Genomic DNA, 20412 nt, shown 5'->3' on the forward strand with positions numbered 1-20412 from the left:
TTTTTTGTGGTACACGGGCCTCTCACTGTTGTGGCCTCTCCCGTTGCGGAGCATAGGCTCCGGATGCGCAGGCTCAGTGGCCATGGCTCATGGGCCTAGCGGCTCTGTGGCATGTGGGATCTTCCCAGACCGGGACACGAACCCGTGTCCCCTGCATCGGCAGGGGCGGACTCTCAACCACTGCGCCACCAGGGAAGCCCCTTACCTCTATCTTGACACTGTACTGCAACTCTTCCTTTCTTTGCCTCTGCCACTAGTTTTCACTGCAGGTGGGGAGAATGCTGTGTCTATTTTTGTTTGGGGCCTTGTACATAGTATGTACTCAGAAAAAAACAAACAATAAAACCCAGCCCTGTTTCTTCCATGACAGGGTGAGAGGTTTGAACAGATGACCTGGAAGGTCCCTTTCAATCTGGAGAATCTGTGAAAAGGAAGACCACTTCCTTTTAAGTGCTTACCACTTAAAAGAAGAAGTGGGCTTAATCTTTTATGGCACCGAAGGACCAATGTTTCAAAGCTACAGACTCTCAGCTCAATATTACACTGGTAAGAATTTTCTAACAAAGCTATCCAACAGAGGAAAGGCTGTTTCAGGAGGTGGCTATCTTTGAAATAAATGGAACGTAAGAGCTAGAAGGACCCTTCCATAGCTTTTTTTCATGCCATTGTCCACATGGAAAATGGTTGTACAGCACATCTATCAATATCTCAAAGCAGGACTTCCCTGGTGGCACAGTGGTTAAGAATCCGCCTGCCAATTCAGGGGACACAGGTTCGAGCCCTGGTCCGGGAAGATCCCACATGCTGCGGAGCAACTAAGCCCGTGCGTCACAACTACTGAGCCTGCTCTCCAGAGGCCATGAACCACAAGCACTGAGCCCGCGTGCCACAACTACTGAAGCCCACGCGCTCTAGGGCCTGTGCTTCACAACAAGAGAAGGCACCGCAATGAGAAGCACGCGCACTGCAACGAAGAATAACCCCCGCTCACCACTAGAGAAAGCCCACATGCAGCAACGAAGACCCAACACAGCCAAAAGTAAGTAAATAAAATAAATAAATTTATAAAAAAAAGAAAAAATCTCAAGGCATACTTGTCACACGTTCTCAAGGGCTTTGGTTGGGAAAATGCTGACGTAGTCCAGCGTCCTCAGCTGCAGTGGGGGAATTAAATCCTAGAGAGGGGATGCGACATTCCCAGATCAAGATGTTAATGCTGAGGCTACAACTCTAGTCTCCGGACAACTAACTAGCCAAAGTCTCCTCCCCACAAATTAAGCAGGGGTTGGATGTCAAGCTTGAAGACTGTGTCAGCGGTTGTCACAGTGGATGGGGTGATGGTCCGGATCGGTATTGCTTTAATGTGGTCCCATTACCACTGGCATTAGAACTTGTTAAACCTTGAGGAACCTGGGACCCACACAGACATACTGAATCTGGCTCTGCTGCAAGGCCTGGGAATATCTGCATTTTAAGGTTTGCAACCATGCCCCACCCCCCTCCTCGGCAGTAATTTTGGACTCTGAACTCCAGCTCCTGCTTGAACTGAGGGACTCCGCTGGGCGCGTAGCACCCAGCAACCTGACCTCAAAGAAGCGTGGGCGGCACAGCTACACTGTGGTAAAATTGTCTGTTACGTACTAGTCCTTCCCGTCGTCACAGGCCAGCCAGTACCGTGTCCGGGTGAGGCCACCGCCGTGCCTCCATCAGCCTCCTGGGCCAGCGGCTGAACAGTCTGCGGAGGGCGGGCTGCGAATGGGGGCAGAGGCGGCTCAGCAGTGCCCCCTCGAGGCACTGCTGAGCCGGGCGGCGGTTTCCCTTCTCCGCCCCCGAGTTCCTCCTACTTCTTCCTTGCCCCGCCCCCATCCAAACCGGATGTTATCCGACGTCCCATAGTGCCTTGCGAGTGGCGGGCCTGATAGCAAGTCTGGGTGCTGGCGCGCGTGTTCAACTCGTCCTTGTTGGAGTTGTTTTATTGTGCCCGGGCGCTCTACGAGGTTGGGGCCTGGTCAGTGCTTCGTCTGCGGATGCAATGGCGCTTCTCCGGGGCGTGTGGGGCGTGCTGAGTGCTCTGGGAAAGTCAGGAGCGGACCTCTGCGCGGGATGTGGCAGTCGGCTGCGCTCTCCTCTCAGGTAGGACTGCTCGCCTGCGCCTCCGGAGGCGGCAGGGTTCAGAACCCCCTGGGGTTGGAATGTAGACGCTTTTCTCCGCTTTCTGCCCCTCCTAAAAGGTTAGGGCCGAGTTGGCCCTGTGATTCAGACCTCGACCTTGCCACGGGGATGGTGGCTTTGAGACCAGGCCTTACTGCATCAGTACCCCGTGCCTTGCTTCCGGCTACCTTTCCCCTCCTCCCCTCCCCTTTTTACTGTCTAACCTTGGAGCACCTGGTTCGGTGTCCCCTACGAAGTCGCTCCAAGAGTCTCCTGCCTTCATCTAGGCATTAAGGAGGCGGGGCCCAGGAGCTGGAGTGTACACGCTTTCCTCCACTGTCTGCCCTTCCTAGGAGGTAAGGGCTTTGAGACTTAAGTTTTGCAAGCTTTTGCCTCTGGATAGGACAGGATTTTAAATGTCATTATCTTTCTTGTCGAAGGTGTCAGATACATAGCATCTTGATGACATCTTGTTTGGCATCTGTGTTCAGATCCTTACGAATATGGGCACTTAAATGCTTAACATTGGTTATTTTCTTTTTATTTGTATGTAGTTTTGCGAATGTACCAAGATGGTTTTCATCTAACTTCATTGGTTATCCAAAGAAACCTATGACTTCATACGTTCGATTTTCTAAAGAACAGCTACCCATATTTAAAGCTCAGAACCCAGGTGAGGAGTTTGGGCTATATACTCTTCTTTGATGTTATAAAGAGGCCACTAAGCAGTTAAATTGGAAACTTGATTTTCACTACCAACGCATCCAGTGAATGCAGAAACATAATGATTCTGTTTGATGTTCTGTAAAATAGGAGGTATAACATATTTTTTTTACCAAATAAAAATGCTTTAAATGTAATTGAGAACTAGTGAAAGGTATTTTTAAAATAGCATGCAGAGTGGAAAGCACCCAGGGAAGAGGATGAAAAAGCTGAATTTTGGGCCTTTTTGCCATTGGCCCAGAGGACCATTGATGAATCATTTTACCTTTTGCTTAGCCCCTGCTTCTGCCAGTGGGAATTATTTATAAAGTTGCAATGAAATAAGTTATGTGGACATGTTATGTAAACTTTAAAGCTCTACACAAATTACTGTTAATTTCAGGAGCTTTTTCACTGAAAGTTCTTGAGTTCCTGAAAATTTCCAGTTAGGAGGTTTGTTGACTCCCTAGAAAGGGTGTGGGTCTTTATTTAGGTTACAGTGTGAAGATAATGACTAAATTAGTAATTGCTGACCTTTGCTTATGATTTCTAAAGCCTTTTCACATGCAGTACGTCACAGGGCACTTGTGAAAATCAAATGAGCTGTTAGTCTTACATTATAAAGAACTGGTTTAAGAGACATGCTTCAGTACTCACATCTTTTAAAATGTAGGAGTTGAAACTAACAAGTGGTTTGTTAAATCATTTTTACCCTGTCATTCCAGTTAAGATGAGGAAGGCAATGGGGAATAATGAATTGGTTTTAGTATAATTTAGTTTGTTTGCAAATGGTATTTCTGTAATTAATATACAAGGTGGTGTTACATGAATCAAGACTATATTTTGTTGTTTAGTCAGGTTTAGTGAACTTGATAATTCCTGAAAGACTTGAAAAAAATGTTTTGATTGAAATGTGAAGTAAAAAGCTTGTAGACACTGATTATGCAATGACTTAAATAGTAATCAATTTCTGAGGACCATTTTGGTGGTAATAATCCCTAATTATTAGATAACAGACTTTAACAATGTTAGAAAATATTAAATTATTTATCGTATTTAAATTAGTTGGTTAGAGAAAAGCTAAATCATTGTATTAAGTTGTGTGTGGTATAGAGGTATCTGTAAAAATACTTAATTTTAGAGCTAATGGACTATGCTTTGCTTTAGAAATTGATCCTGAGACATAAAATTGTGACATCAATTTTTACTTTATTTCATTTCATAGATGCGAAAAATTCAGAACTAATTAAAAAAATCGCTGAGCTATGGAGGGAACTTCCTGTTGCAGAGAAAAAGGTAAGCATATAAGTTTTCAACATTGCTGACCAGTTATTCTGTAGTTAAGAACAATTGTCATGTCCTTTATGGAACCAGATGACCCAGAGTTTTTTTTTTTTTTTTTAACATCCATTATCTACAAAGGAACTTCATATGTTCTGATCCACATAAATGATGAGAATATGGATGTATGGGAGTGGCGATGAAGGGTTGGCAGCAATTTGAAGTTGAAGGCTAATTACTGGACTGTCACCTCAGTAATCATGTATATGAAAAATACGTGACTTATAAATGTGATCCGAGAGCACATTTTTCACTTGGTGGTTCAGTCTGTCTTTACCTGAAGTCATGCAGTTGTCTTTCCCTGACAGGTGTGCTATGTTTAATTAGTCAGCAAGTTTATTGACTTCTTATATGAGTTTTCTATTTATAGATATACGAAGATGCTTACAGGACAGACTGGCAGGCATACAAAGAAGAGATAAACAGAATTCAAGAACAGCTAACTCCAAGTCAACTGGTATCTTTGGAAAAAGAAATCATGCAGAAACGTTTAAAAAAGAAAGCGTTAATAAAGAAGAGAGTGAGTATCATTGAAATATTCTTTTCCTTTGGCAAATAACTGAAATATATGTATCTGTGAGTATAGGTATTTTTGTCTTATTTTAATGACATGGTAGAATGTCATCAAGTGTACTCTAGTTAGGAAAAAATAGGATAGTTCCCTTCTGCCACTAGAGCCACTTGCCTTTGAGTCTGTTTTGGAAACCCTTTTTGCTACTTCTGGATGCATCTAAATTTAAGATATATAGTTAGGACTGGCATGAAAGCTGTAGGAACAGAGTTATGAAACAGCCAAATCAGGAATAGCAAGAATCTTGCTTCTGGGTCTTGTCTAGAATAACCTACTGATTTGAATTGTTCTATAGGTAATGGTGAATTTGATTCTGAATATTGCTGAAGAGACTGAATTAATTAACTCTACAATGTTTAAAAAGTGCCTATTGTATCTAATCAAATAAGAAGTGCCTTTAGGATGAAATCCTGTTTTTCCTCATTAAAAAAAACCCCACGTTTCAAAATTAGTGGTTTCCAGCTTAAGGTATTAATTCATATAAATTCCACTATTTGATAGTTAGACTACATCTTTCTGTAGTAGTAGGTGTGAGGTGGAGAACTTGCTGGTCCAGTACATATACAATAGAAAAGGGTCATCAGAGTTAAAACGATTTCTCTGGAAAAGTAGATTCTAGCCTTTAATGTGAGGTGCTAGGATCTTTCTCCCTAACCCTAATGTCTTAAGCCCTCCTAGCACTCGGGTTGAGGACTCATCCAATTTCATGTCAATGATAGTAATCTGAGACTGCTGATCCAATTAGAAAAAGGAAGCCAGAAAAGATACTAAGAGTGAGAAATAACAGTCTCTGCATAGGGATGGTACTTGGTAAACTAGGGTTTACTCTCCCTTTTTTGCTCTCCCTTTCTCCTTAATGCACCCAAACCAGTATTTAGAGTGGGGAGGACCAGAAATGAGGATTGGGCAGATATAAGGGGTTTCCTAGTTAAATATTTCTTCTGTTCCTTTCTCTGTTCTCCTCATATTCCCATTACATGTGTGTTATGCCTATTGTAGTTGTCCCATGGTTGTTGGATATTCTGTTATGTTTTCTTTTCTTTTCAGTCTTTGTTCTCTTTGCTTTTGGGTTTTCGAGGATTCTTTTTTTTGGCCGCGCCATGCAGCTTGTTCCCTGACCAGGGATCAAATCCGTGCCCCCTGAAGCGGAAGCTCGGAGTCCTAACCACTGGACTGCCAGGGAATTCCCTCTGTTAGTGTTTTTTATCTCTGGCACTTCTTTTTTTTAAAAAAAAATGATTGTGCACTTATTTTATTTATTTATTTTTGGCTGTGTTGGGTCTTCATTGCTGTGTGCAGGCTTTCTCTAGTTGCGGCGAGTGGGGGCTACTCTTCATTGTGGTGCGCGGGCTTCTCACTGCTGTGGTTTCTCTTGTTGCAGAGCACAGGCTGTAGGTGCGTGGGCTTCAGTAGTTGTGGCATGTGGGCTCTAGAGCGCAGGCTCAGTAGTTGTGGCACACGGGCTTAGTTGCTCTGCGGCATTTGGGATCTTCCCGGACCAGGGATCGAACCCATGTCTCCTGCATTGGCAGGTGGATTCTTAACCACTGCGCCACCCGGGTAGTCCCTCTAGCACTTATTTTTGGTTCTTAGGATTTCCATCTCTGCTTACAATGCCCATCTGTTCTTGCAAGCTGTCTAGAATCCTTAGCATATTAATCACAGTTGTTTTAAAATTCTGGTCTGATAATTACAGCATCCCTGCCATGTCTAGTTCTGAGGATTGCTTTGTCTCTTCAAATTAGGTTTTTTGCCTTTTAGTATGCCTTGAAATTTTTTCTTGATAGCTGGACATGACGTGCTGGGTAAAAAGAAATGCTGTATATAGGCCTTAGTAATGTGGTAAGGCATGGGGACAAGGGAAGCATTCTACAGTCCTGTGATTAGGTCTTGGTCTTTTAATGAGCCTATGCCTTGGCACTGTGAAGTTCACAAGTGTTTCTTAGTTTTTCCTCCCCTTTGTAGGTGGTACAGGATGGCTAGAATAAGCTGTAGTCAGGTATTTCCTTTCATTGAAGTCAGTTAGGCTCTGATAGTGTACCAGCAGGTTAGGTTCTGATTAACTAGTTTCCCCTGAGGGCAGGCCTTGTTAAGAATAATAAAATGCTCAGGCATTTCAAAATGTTTCCTTTTTCTCTCATCCTGCTGAAAGCAAGAGGGGATTTTTTCTTGATATTTACTGTTGGAATCTGGTCAAGTTCCTGGGGATAAACCTCACAATGTGAGGTCCTTCCTATGACTGGGTAACTCTCAGAGTTGTCCGCATGGAGCCTCCAGCAGTTTAACTGCAGTTCAGTTTCCTCCCCGGCACTGGTTTCCGTTTCTGAGTCTCTGCTCCGGTAAGCCTCGACTCCCTGTGTTCACCCCTCTGTGTCTGTCTCTTCAGTCTTGGGGGCAGCAGTTTGCCATGTGTCCTCTCTTCTGTGCATCCAAGAGGAGTTGTTGATTTTCCAGTCTGTTCAGCTTTATCTTTGTTAGGATGGAGTGGTGATTTCCAAACTCCTTATATGTGGAACCGGAAACCTGAAGTCTGAGTGTTTCCATTCTTTCCCTCTGTTGGAATTTTTCTTTCCATTAGAATCCCAGTTCCAACTAGTTAGAGAGTAGGTGAGAAGTGTGGGAACCAGGAAGTTGCAGGCGAAGCACCTAGGAGAGAAATCCCTAGCAGTAGCTCTAGAAACAAAAGGGGAAATGCATAGTTAAGTTGTAAAATGCCTAGTTTCCTGACTGAGAGGTTCAGGGCCAAGAAAGTGATCTCTACTTGTAAATCAGAGAAGCCCTACTTTTACTTATGAATGAAAGTTGGGTTTGTTATTGACTGTAACCAAATTGCCATTAAAAGCTCCATCATTTTACAAATTACTATTAAATTCAGCAACTAAATAAGTTAAGATGATGCAATATCTTTCATTAGATAATGCATCCCCCTTACCCCTTTTGATACCTAGTAAAAAGAATTGAAATTAACATATCTGTGGAGGGTTAAAGGTTGAGAGACATGCAGGGAAGGAAATGAAATGAGAGATTATTAAACAGATACTCTAATGTTCTTGAGTTGTGGTGGAGACATGTAGTGCTTTGGCCAAGGAGATGGTGGTGTACAAAAAGATTTTGTACATATGTGCTCAGTTATTCAGTTCATGGAGACCATGAAAATAATATGTAAAGGAAATGTTTTTGTATGAAAAATAACTCACAAAATCTATTGGAATTTTCAAACAGTACTATAAAAATTCTGAGCCCAAGAGGGAACAATCACATACTTTATATAAGAATCATAATGTTCACTTTAAAGAACATTCTGTAATGCATAGTAGTGAATAAAGTTTTTCTGTAGGTGAAATTAAGTCTCATAGAGGTTAAAACTTTATCTCACTCTTCCATTTTTATTACTTAGGAGTTAACAATGCTTGGAAAACCGAAAAGACCTCGCTCAGCTTATAACATTTTTATAGCTGAACGCTTTCAGGAAGCTAAGGATGGTACATCACAGGTAAAACAGAGCTGTGTTTATTTTAAAAATTTTTGTTTATTCTAATTTTAAAAATACCTAGATAGGAAATTTTAGGGGTGCCACATGTCACATGGTGAAGAAAAGTGGTAAATTACTATAAACAAATTCTATATACAAATAAGGCCCTCTTTCTTGTATCTCTTTTAAAGAAGAATCCTTTTTCTTACCACATACAAGTAATTTGAATATGTAGTTGCCTATATATATATATAGAGAGAGAGAGAGTCAACTTTTAAAATTCAAAAAAACATATAAAATTTTCAGCTTTATAGGGTTGTTAAAGTTCTGGAGACTTCTTATCCAGCAGTTCTTAACTGTTTTACAGTCACTGGGAAAGTAGGGTTGAGGTGTAATATTTTGTACTGGGATTTGAGTGTAACCTATGGCTTCATGTTACATCCTTTAATAAAATTTTAGTTTTGCCCACAGGAATGTATTACACATGTGAATGTCATATGAATGTGCAGAAAAAAAAAAGCTTGTCGTTCCTGCTGTGGCTTAGTGTTTCGTTTATTTCCTTCTTAGAGGCTCCAAATTGACAATTGTATTTTTCCTTTTATAATAAGCCATGGTAAGAGAAGTCGGTTCAGATTCCTAATTCTTGTCAATCTGAGATGAAGGTGTTTTGCCACTCTGTCTCTTTGCGTTACTCAGATCATTTTACAAATCCTGTTGAACATATGATTAAATAATATATATATGTGATGTACTTTTTCCTGGCTATATACTTTTACTGATTTACTCCCCTTGGGATTTTAAATTTAGTTTCCATGGCCCTGCATTACTGAAACAGCAAGCCTATTTATTTTTTTAGTTGGAATTTGCTCAGTCACTAACTTACCTTGGATTTATTGATAGTCTTCTTATTAGTATAAGAAGGTTATATGCTTGAAAATCCTGAATCAGTGGTTCTCAACTCTGACTGCATCTTGGAATCACTTCAGAAGCTTCATGGCTGGGCCTTATCCCTGGAAATTAAAATTAACTCAATTATATGATTTTTATTCATGTAAAAAATACATCCTCATAGTTTAAAGAATCAAAATAAGGCTTGTTATGAAAGATACTAGTTTTACCGTGCTGTCATATTCCTTACTCCAGAATTAATACATTCTGTTTTAGTCGATTCTTGTGGTATTTACCTCCATATCTCTAAATAATGTTCTGTATCGTTACTTCCTGATTTTTTTTTAATTCTAAGCATTACATATATTTTAGGCATTACCTCTCACTATTTGATGAACATTTAACTCTTTCTTATTCTGCTGTTCACATTTCCATCATCCTACCTCCCAATATAGTTATCATAATTTTGTTTAGATCAATATTGAGTACTTAACATTATTATGATAATGTAGACCATATTCTTGGCTGAGCTGTTCCATTTGCTATGATTATTTTTCCTTTCTTGCAAAATTTTCCCTGAAATTGATTGTCTTGTTTTTGTATTTGCTTATTTTTTTAAGTACTATCCATAATTCCACCCAAATTCTTCAATATTCACTAGCTTTGAGTACATTTAGATGCATTAAATATTCTGTCAGTTTCAATCGGAACCTCTGATTTGTTCCAGTTTGGTTGTTGCCTTCTATGCTTAGTGCATAGCTGACATCCTGGATCTTCATCATCATCCTTGTGGTGCTTTTGCTTCTTCTGTTGTCTTTCTTGGTTTACTGATTCTATTACAGCATCTCCCCCAGTAAGAGTACATGGGAGATTAATGTTTTGAGTTCTTGCATGTCTAAAAATGTCTACATTTGTTTGAGAGTTTGACTTGACATAGAATTCTAGGAAATCATGTTCTTTGAAAAATGTTAAAATATTGTTCCTTTCTCTGGTAGCTTTTTAAATTGCTTTTGAGAAGTATAAAGCCGTTTTGATTGTTGGTCTTTTGACTGTGATCTGTTTTCTTTTTTCTCCCCTCCTCTTTTTTCTTTGTTCTGACTCTCTGGAACTCTTATTGTTTATGCATCTTCTGAACTGGTCCTCTAGTTTTCTTAGCTTTTCTGTATTGTTTTCTCTTGGCCTTTTTTGCTTTTCTTTCTGGGATATACATTTTCACTTAATCTCCCTGTTTTCAGCATGTTACCATTGCCCCAACTGTACTGGGTATCCACAGAGTAACTATTTTACCCTTTTAAGAGGATGAATATCATAGCATCTGCCCATGGTGGGGACTTCACCTCTTTTTTAAACAGACTTTCAGTTGATCCTCATGTTTTAGCCTGACCTTCACCTCTATTTTATACCTGTCTGGTGCCGCCAAATTCCTGAGCTACTTGAGAATTCTGCATTGTAAATCAATTTGCCTTTTACTTTTTTGGGTTTAGTTATCATTTCTCCACCTGCTTTTCAGCTTCCAAAATGCTGTGTTGGTACTGCCCTCTCCGGTTGTCTTTGTCCATGTGGTTTTTATGCCTTAAGAAATTTTAGTTTAATTTAAAAAAATAAATAAACCACAGAAATGTATTGCTTACATTTCTGCAGGTTAGGAAATCCAAGATCAAGGCACCATCATGGTGAGGGCCCTTTTCTGGTTCATAGCTGGCACCTTCTTACTGTGTCCTCACATGGTGGAAAGGCTCATTTAATGGGGTTTTAGGAAGCAACAAAAGTAAATATCTTTCCATCCCTTTAATTTCTTTTCATGATTTATTTTTTTAGGTGAAAGATTATTCATGCAACTTCACAAATTATTGTTTAACGTATTGAGTGTGAAACTTTATGGATTAAATATATTTTTTGAATTTATTTATTTTATTATTTATTTTTGGCTATGTTGGGTCTTCGTTGCTGCACACAGGCTTTCTCTAGATGTGGCGAGTGGGGGTTATTCTTTGTTGCAGTGTGCTGGCTTCTCATTGCAGTGGCTTCTCTTGTTGTGAGCACGGGCTCTAGGCGCACGGGCTTCAGTAGTTGTGGAGCATGGGCTTAGTTGCTCTGCGGCATTTGGCATCTTCCCGGAGCAGGGATCAAACCTGTGTCTCCTGCATTGGCAGGCGGATTCTTAACCACTGTGTCACCAGGGAAGTCCCTATGGATTAAATATAAGCAAAAAGATATGTTATGAAAGAATTGAGAGCATTAAAGCAATTCTTTCCAAAGCTAAGAGAACAGTTATTTAGTAACCATCCCTGAATATACTGAATGTGTTTATAAGTTTAAAATATTCAAAACATAGGCTCGGATACTATCTGGTACCTCATTTTTTCTTAATAAGAAAATAAAATTCAGTCAAAGTTCTGGTCAGAATAGTAAAGTTCATTGTTTTAACTCTACTTCTCCTTAAAGTCACTGATGATATTCTCCTAGCTTTAAACAGGTACTTTTCAAACCATATCCCTCTTTCCCTTACATTCTCCTTCTCCTATCCCTCTGTCTCTTCTCTGCCCGTTATTCTCCACCGACTCATTTTTCCCTTCTGTCTTTGCTCTCTGGTAGCAACAGCACAAGCTGTGTGAAGCGTACTCACTCTCCTCTCTGCCTCTCCTCCCGCTATGGGATCCCTGCATCCCTTTAATTTTATAGATGAAGAACCAAGCCTAAGGGAGGTAATACGACTTTTTCCAAGTCACATAGTTAAGTTCAGCTAAGTAGAATAAGAACTGGTGTTGTATTTTTCCTATGACTACACCTAAACATGTTGGCACAGATTTTAGAAGAAAACATTAAGCTACAGAGAGGAAATAAAACACTTAGTCTTTGAAGTTAGTCTATGACAGAATGTAGTTTATACTTGAATATTAATGTTTCTGAATCCAAAAAGATAAATATCTGTACAGGAAAAGGAACCATCAACAAAATGAAAAGTCATCCTACCAAATGGGAGAAGATATTTGCAAATGATTTAAAGAATTCATACAACTCAGCAAAAAAAAAAAAAGAAAAAATATGATTAAAAAAATGGGCAAAGGATCTGAATAGACATTTTTCCAAAGAAAGACGTAGAGATGGCTAACAAGTACCTGAAAAGGTGCTCAACATCACTAACAGGGAAATGTAAATCAGAACTACAATGAGATATCAGCTCATACCTGTTAGAATGGCTATTGTCAGAAAAACCCAGGAAATAACGAATGTTGGTAAGGATGTGGTAAAAAGGGAACTCTTGTGCTGAAACACTAACTCAAAAAGATATATACACCCCCATGTTCACTGAAGTATTATTTACAATAGCCAAGACATGGAAGCAATCTAAGTGTCCATTGATGGATGAATGGATAAAAAAATGTGTATATGCAGTGGAATATTACTCAGCTATCATAAATAAGGGAGTTTTGCCATCTGTGACAACATGAATGGTCCTTGAGAGTATTATGCTAAGTGAAAAAAAATCAGAGAAAGACAACGTATAATCTCATTTATATGTGGAATCTTAAAAAAAGAGTTCATAGACATAGATAACAGATTGGTGTTTGCTAGAGTTGGCGGGTGGGGATGGGGGTCAAAATGGGTGGAGGAGGTCAAAAGGTACAAACTTCCAGTTATAAATAAATAAGTCCTGGCAATGTAAGGTACAATATGGTGACTGTAGTAAATACTGTACTGCACATTTAAAAGTTGCTAAGAGAGTAGATCCTAAAAGTTCTCATCACACACAAAAATTTGTAACCATGTAAGGTGATGGATGTTAACTAGACTTACTTTGATCATTCTGCAATATATACAAATACCTAATCGTTATGTTGTACACCTGAAACTAATGTTATTTGTCAATTATATCTCAGATTTTAAAAAGATACCTTTTAAAATACCTTCATACCATTAATTTTTGTACATTTTAACAGTTTAATAATTTTTACTTAGAAAAAAATGTTAAGAATTGATGAATCTTTGCTTGTGATTCTTGATATCTGAGTGTTTGTTGTTGGAATGAATAATAATAAAACATTTTTCTTTAATCATTGAAATCCCTATATCTGGTACTTAAAGATATGTTGTTTTACAGGTAAAGCTGAAAACTATAAATGAAAGCTGGAAAAATCTCTCCAGTACTCAAAAGCAAGTAAGTAGTATGGTTTTAGTCTCAAGTGTCTAGTTAGAATATCTATGAGAATATGTTAGAGCAAGGCTTGATTCATGTGAAAGCAACCTTATATTACACAAAGTATTATAAAATTATTTTCATATTCTTGGAACCAATTTAGCTTTTCTCTTTTGGTAGTTTTTTTTTTTAATTGGCTTCATTTTATTTTATTTTTAAAAATATTTATTTATTATTTTTGGCTGCATTGTGGCACACGGGAACTTTCGTTGCAGCATGGGCTCTTCATTGCAGTGCACGGGCTTCTCTCTACTTGTGGCGCGGTGGCTTCTCTCTAGTTGCGGCACGTGGGCTTAGTTGCCCTATGGCAGGCATGTGGGATCTTAGTTCCCTGACCATGGATTGAACCCATGTCCCCTGCATTGGAAAGCAGATCCTTTTATTTATTTATATATAAATAAATACACACATACATACATTACATAAATTTAGGCTGCGTTGGGTCTTTGTTGCTGCTCGTGGGCTTTCTCTAGTTGCGGTGAGCAGGGGCTACTCTTCATTGTGGTGCACAGGCTTCTCACTGTGGTGGCTTCTCTTGCTGCGGAGCATGGGCTCTAGGCACGTGGGCTTCAGTAGTTGTGGTGCACAGGCACAGTAGTTGTGGCTCGCAGGCTCTAGAGCACAGGCTCAGTAGTTGTGGCGCATGGGTTTAGCTGCTCTGTGGCATGTGGGATCTTCCCTGCCCGGGGCTCGAACCTGTGTCCCTTGCATTGGCAGGCGGATTCTTAACCACTACCCCACCAGGGAAGTCCCTGGTAGTTTTTTTTTTGTTTTAATTTATTTATTTTTGGCTGTGTTGGGTCTTCGTTGCTGCATGGGCTTTCTCTAGTTGCGGCGAGCAGGGGCTACTCTCTGTTGCGGTGTGCAGGCGTCTCATTGTGGTGGCTTCTCGTTGTGGAGCACGGGCTCTAGGCATGTGGGCTTCAGTAGTTGTGGCGCACAGGCTCAGTAGTTATGGCTCACGGGCTCTAGAGCACAGACTCAGTAGTTGTGGTGCACGGGCTTAGTTGCTCCGCGGCACGTGGGATCTTCCTGGCCCATGGCTTGAACCCGTGTCCCCTGTGTTGGCAGGCGGGTTCTTAACCACTGCGCCACCAGGGAAGCCCCTGGAAGGCAGATTCTTAACCACTGGACCACCAGGGAAGTCCCTGGTAGGTTTTTTTTTGTTTTTGTTTTTTTAAATTAATTTATTTATTTTTGGCTGTGCTGCGTCTTCGTTGCTGTGCAGGCTTTCTCTAGTTGCGGCGAGTGGGGGCTACTCTCTTTTGCGGTGTGCAGGTATCTCATTGTGGTGGCCTCTCGTTGCAGAGCAGGGGCTCTAGGGCATGGGCTTCAGTAGTTGTGGCGCATGGGCTCAGTAGTTGTGGCTCACGGGCTTAGTTGCTCCGCAGCATGTGGAATCTTCCCGGACCAGGGATCGAACCCGTGTCTCCTGCATTGGCAGGTGGATTCTTAACCACTGCGCCACCAGGGAAGCCCCCTGGTAGTTTTTGACTGCAAATAAAATTGGTATTTAAAAGTGTCACTCAACTTAGTGTCACTGTATCCAGTGATAGTCACACCCTGCCCCTGTTCCTTTTCCATACTCCAAGCCCTGAAATTGTAAGAACTTCATTAATATTTAAAATTTTTATCTCTTACCTTTTTTCATCTAATTTTTATCTCATGAAAACATTCATTTCCAATCCCCCCTTATACATGTAGAATAGTAAGGTAATTTCTAGAGTATATATAGGAAAGCATTCCAGAAATTAATTGTAAAGATTCCTCTAAAGAAATCTTTTTAACAATTACACTTTTTCTCAGGTATATATTCAACTTGCTAAAGATGATAAAGTTCGTTATTATAACGAAATGAAATCTTGGGAAGAACAAATGGTTGAAGTTGGACGAGATGATCTTGTACGACGCTCAGTGAAATACACAGCAAAATAGTGACCCTGAGAAGTATTAAAATAGAAGATTGGATTATGTTCATAATGGATAGACACAAGAAACCAATTAGGTCTCAATACCCAAAGCTGTTGTAAAATTAAAATGGATAAAAGTTGGTAAACATTTATATTTAATTTCTTTTCTTTAGCCCATTGACTTCTGCCAGCCAGTTCAATACATTTTGTATTGGTGTCTTGCTTTGGAAAACCCAAACAGATAAGAGTTCATGTGGAATGTATTTTGTGTTTAGGAGCCACTGAGCATCAAAATAATCCATGAAATGTAACCGTGAATCATTTTACCTTTGATAAAGGTAAATCAGACTGTGAAGTTTTTTTATACTCTATGACTATGGCAAGAATATTCTTGTTTCCTTATATTATGGAGGCAGGAGTTTCCTTTTCAAAAGTGTCTGAAAGTTTGTAGAAGCCATAATGTTCTGTGATATAATTGTTCGTTTTTAATAGAGCATCGAGAACTCATGTTGGCAAATTCCAAATTGTAGGTATAATTCATATTGTAGTCAGAGTTGACAGTTGTACATGCAAGAGATTTCTGGTGTCAGTTGCAACTTTTATAAAAGGGATAGAGAAATTTATAAACCTTTTCCTCATTATCTTTTTTCCTAAATTAAAAACTAAAAAATTATGTACCATATCTATGCATATTGTTTTATATTGCATAGAGTAAAAATTTAAGTGTTTCCTAATTATATATTTTAAGGTGAGACATTCATTGTACAGCTTTCTGGGTTTTTTTTTTTTTTTTTTTTTTCTTAAAGTAGGAATTTGTGGGCTTCCCTGGTGGCGCAGTGATTGAGAGTCTGCCTGCCGATGCAGGGGACACGGGTTCGTGACACGGGTTCGTGCCCCGGGCCGGGAAGATCCCACATGCCGTGGAGCGGCTGGGCCTGTGAGCCATGGCCGCTGAGCCTGCACGTCCGGAGCCTGTGTTCCGCAACGGGAGAGGCCACAACAGTGAGAGGCCCGCGTACCGCCAAAAAAAAAAAGAAAAAAAAAAAAGTAGGAATTTGTATTCTGAATTCTTTTTTCTCTTATGTGAGTATATTTATCCAGAAAGTAGAGAACTTATTTGGTATAAGTTTTAAAATGAGAGATCTAAAAAAACATAAGTCTCCTGTCTCTAGATTTGGAGCCTGTAATTTTTAAACATTTTGCGTAACATATAGAAGCCTATGTATGGGACCCAGCTCTGGCCTGTTGGCGAAATCCAGCCCACTGCCTGCTTTTCATGGCCTTGTGAGGTAAGAATTGTGTTCACAATTTTAAATGGTTAAAAAAAAAGAATATTTCAAGGCACATGAAAATTAATGTGAAATTCAGTGTCCATAAATAATGTTTTATTGGAACACAGCCATACTCATTGCTTATGGCTGCTTTTGTGCAACAGTGACAGAGTTGACTAGTTGTTACAGAGATGGATAGCCTGCAAAGACTGACCTGTACAGTGTGGAATGAGATGCTCTTAAATTATTTGCTATGGCTCAGTAAAATAAACCTTAAGAATTTGCCAGTTAGCATATAAACCTTACCATCCTTTAGCATTTGTTTATCCTCTTAGGAGAGTCAGGCAAAGGTTTTCAAAATCCTCACCAGCTTTTTGAGCAAAATATTCAACTGTCATCATCAGTTCACAGGAATAAGATAACTCAAAATTTATATTATACAAAATATTATGGCAAAAAATTGTGTATTCTCGATCTCCAGAAACGAAGATTTCTGTAGTTTGTGGATAGAAAATAAGTTAAAAGTCATGAAAAAATGACTTTTTACATACTGAATTTGGCAAAGGTAGGGACTGTAGAGAAAAATATAGCTTAAGAGAAGCCTAAGATTTAAATATATGAAGCTGAGTGTGTTCAGACAACTTTCCCCTGTGGATAGGAATACAGGACAAAGTCTGCCATTAGGTAGATAGGCACCGTGGGTCTGAGGCTAGAGTATTTGGGGGAGTAAGGGTTAGGGAAGAAAAGGACGTGTGGTAGTGTCTATCACAAGCTTTTCTCAATTAGGTTTCCAGGAGAGAATTAAGCCCTAATTCCCTATGGCATCTAGAATGGTACTGCTTTTGTATCATCCTCAGGAGAATGGAGAAAATAATCACTCAGATAATTTACTGTGTTCTGTGCTTCAGATGAGCCTAGGGAGCAGATAGGAGTCAGTGTTTGTAATGAATATTATAGAATGGGTGAGGTAGAGAAATGAGTTATGTAAACACCTGCAGGACAAGTGTAGTATAAAACACATCTTTGCAATTACTTTCTGAGCTCTTTTAGCATTTAACTACCTATATCATTTTATACCAAACACATTCAAATCTTATCTTCCTGAATATACTGGGAAGTTCAGTGTCTGGTAAGTTCTTAAATATTTACATCTTAATATAGGGAAGAAAAATATGAAACAGTGAAAGGAGCTAGAGCAAAACCATTTTATGGTAATATTTTATTTGTTTTTCTTTGTTTCTAAAAGAATGTCATCATTAATACTTTAAATATTAGGATAATCTGATTTCACACCTTTCTTAATAAACTTCAGTACCTGTTGAAGATTGGCATGCCATATATCAAATGCCATCCAGTTTAACAATGTACACAAATATTCTATTGTTACAAAGAATAAGAGCTTATATCAATAACCAGTGGCCAGTCATATAACACCTTACTTTTTAGACTTTTCTTAAATTGACCCAACAAAGTAATTGCTGTGAGAGCTAAAGAATAGTGCCAGGGAAAAGATGCTGAGGAAATGAAAGCAGTGTTTATGCTTTTCTGAGCAGTTGGTCATAAAGAGATGTTTATACTTTTGTTCATTAGAGTACTGGTATTAGATATTTTGAAATTGATGATGGGTATGTGTGTAATTATTTTACTTTCTGATGTTTAAGGGATATTATGTGCAGATTCAGCCTACTGTAATCATGTAATTTTGCTATTTTGGCTAACTCCTTTTTTGGAAATGCCACTTTCTTTTTTAAATAGTTGGCTATGAATGTGTATATTTAAATTTCTGAATTAAAATGATATTACTACAAGTAGAGTTAAAGTAACTAGAAAACTTTATTGATTTTTCTGACATTTACTGTACCTAAAATTAATCACCACCAGGTTGTGCTAAAGCAGCAGGAAGTTCTTACATAGTTAAGTAGTAAGTATCCATTATTTCTCTTAATTTTATCAATCTTTTTACTATAAGAATTCTCTCAAGAATACTCTCTTACTTTCCTCTCCTCACAGCCACTCTCCCTTCTTCTTTTCAAAGCTCCAAGTTCTTACAGACAAATATGAAAGTGTTAGAAGCACAGACTGTATGTTTTGAAATTTTAAAGCAGTAATACTTTTTTTTTTTTTTTTTTTTTTGCGGTATGCGGGCCTCTCACTGTTGTGGCCTCTCCTGTTGCGGAGCACAGGCTCCGGATGCGCAGGCTCAGCGGCCATGGCTCACGGGCCCAGCCGCTCCGCGGCATATGGGATCCTCCCGGACCGGGGCACGAACCCGTATCCCCTGCATCGGCAGGCGGACTCTCAACCACTGCGCCACCAGGGAGGCCCAGTAATACTTTTTTTTTAAATACTTTTTTTTAAATTGAACCTTTGGGAAGAATAAGAAATGAACATATTTAATACTTTGAATTTGTAAAACTTTCCAAACATAAAGTAAAACTATACAAAGCTAGTATCATCAGTCTCTCACATTGTTCACAAATAAAGTACTTTAGCTAATTGATTAAATCATTGACTATATTTAATGGAAAATACATGAAACATGAAACTATTTTCTAGCACATTAAAAAATACTAAAAAAAAAATTTTTTTTTTTACTAGCTAAGAAGCTACATACTTAAAATTGACCCTAAACAAGAATTTTAAATTAGCTAAACATTTAAAAATCACACTAGGGCTTCCCTGGTGGTGCAGTGGTTGAGAGTCCGCCTGCCGACGCAGGGGAGGCGTGTTCGTGCCCCGGTCCGGGAAGATCCCACATGCCGTGGAGCAGCTGGGCCCGTGAGCCATGGTCGCTGAGCCTGCGCGTCTGGAGCCTGTGCTCTGCAACGGGAGAGGCCACAACAGTGAGAGGCCCACTGCAACAAAACAAAATAAAACAAAACAAAAACACCCTAAATGTCATTTAAATCATCATTACATAATGGTGTCTGATTTACATGTGATGTGCAAAAAAATAATTAAATTTACTTTTCTGCCTGTATTAAGATTTATCCAATTTCATTTCTCCACCCCCACAAGTCATGTATAAAAGGAGAATAAGGAAGGCAGTATAGTTGACCTTTGAACAGTGCAGGAGTTAGGGATGTGGTCAAAAATCCATGTATAACTTATAGTTGGCCCTCTGTATACGCCGTTCCTCTATATACGCAGTTCTGCATCTGTGGATTCAACCAGCCGTTGATTATATAGTACTGTAGTATTTACTGTTGAAAAAATTTGCATATAAGTTAGACTCACAGAGTTCAAACCCATTATGTTCAGGGTCAATTATACAGTTCTGACACAGTGACTTTACTGTAGAGACTACCAACCATCACCCTTCACATTAAAAAGTTGATTGGTTGTACCCAACTCTAAGATTCTATTTAAATTATTTGTTTGATCTGGAGACAGGGTGGGATCAAGATGGAATAGGAAGACCTTGAACTCACCTAGCCCAATGAACACATCAAAAATACAACTATGTATAGGGCAATTCTTCGTGAAGGAGACCTGAAGACTAGCAGAACAGCTCTTGTACAACCAAGGCTGTTGTACACAGAGTCTGGTAGGGAGGAGAAGTGTCCTAGCCAGGATCCACATCCCTAGCTGGTGATCCAGAAGATTGGGATGTCACAGGCTTCGGATTGTTTCTAAGGAGCAAGGAATTCACACCCCATATGAAGCATCCCAGTCGTGGGGTCTGGCACTAGGAAGACAGCCCTCTTAGTTGGTTTGAAAACCACTGGGGCTTACTGAAGGGCTGTAAGAAACCAAGACTCCACTCTTGAAGAGCACACACAGATTTGCTCCCAGTCCCAGCACAGACCAGCAGATTGAAAACTGGTGCTCTGGCCAGCCTGTCAGGACACCCCAGGGTACACTCCAGTCCCACCTGAACTGGCACCATTCCCCATTAAGGTGGAGAC

The 20412-nt window shown here is 39.6% G+C and overlaps 1 protein-coding gene across 2 annotated transcripts; it reads left to right on the forward strand.

Moving 5' to 3' along the window:
• The first annotated feature begins 1904 nt into the window (after nt 1-1904).
• On the forward strand, nt 1905-18315 carry TFAM (transcription factor A, mitochondrial). Of its 2 annotated transcripts, XM_081250130.1 has the most exons (7): nt 1905-2133; nt 2706-2824; nt 4079-4149; nt 4565-4714; nt 8163-8258; nt 13228-13284; nt 15130-18315. In XM_081250130.1, the coding sequence occupies exons 1-7, from the start codon at nt 2033-2035 to the stop codon at nt 15256-15258; spliced, it is 723 nt and encodes a 240-aa protein (XP_081106256.1). In that variant the 5' UTR covers nt 1905-2032; the 3' UTR covers nt 15259-18315. The 2 variants fall into 2 exon arrangements, with proteins under 2 accessions (XP_081106256.1, XP_081106257.1); XM_081250131.1 differs by lacking the exon at nt 8163-8258.
• The last annotated feature ends 2097 nt before the right edge of the window (nt 18316-20412 follow it).

This window comes from Mesoplodon bidens (assembly GCF_964165515.1).
Source record: "Mesoplodon bidens genome assembly, chromosome: 1".
NCBI lineage: Eukaryota > Metazoa > Chordata > Mammalia > Artiodactyla > Ziphiidae > Mesoplodon > Mesoplodon bidens.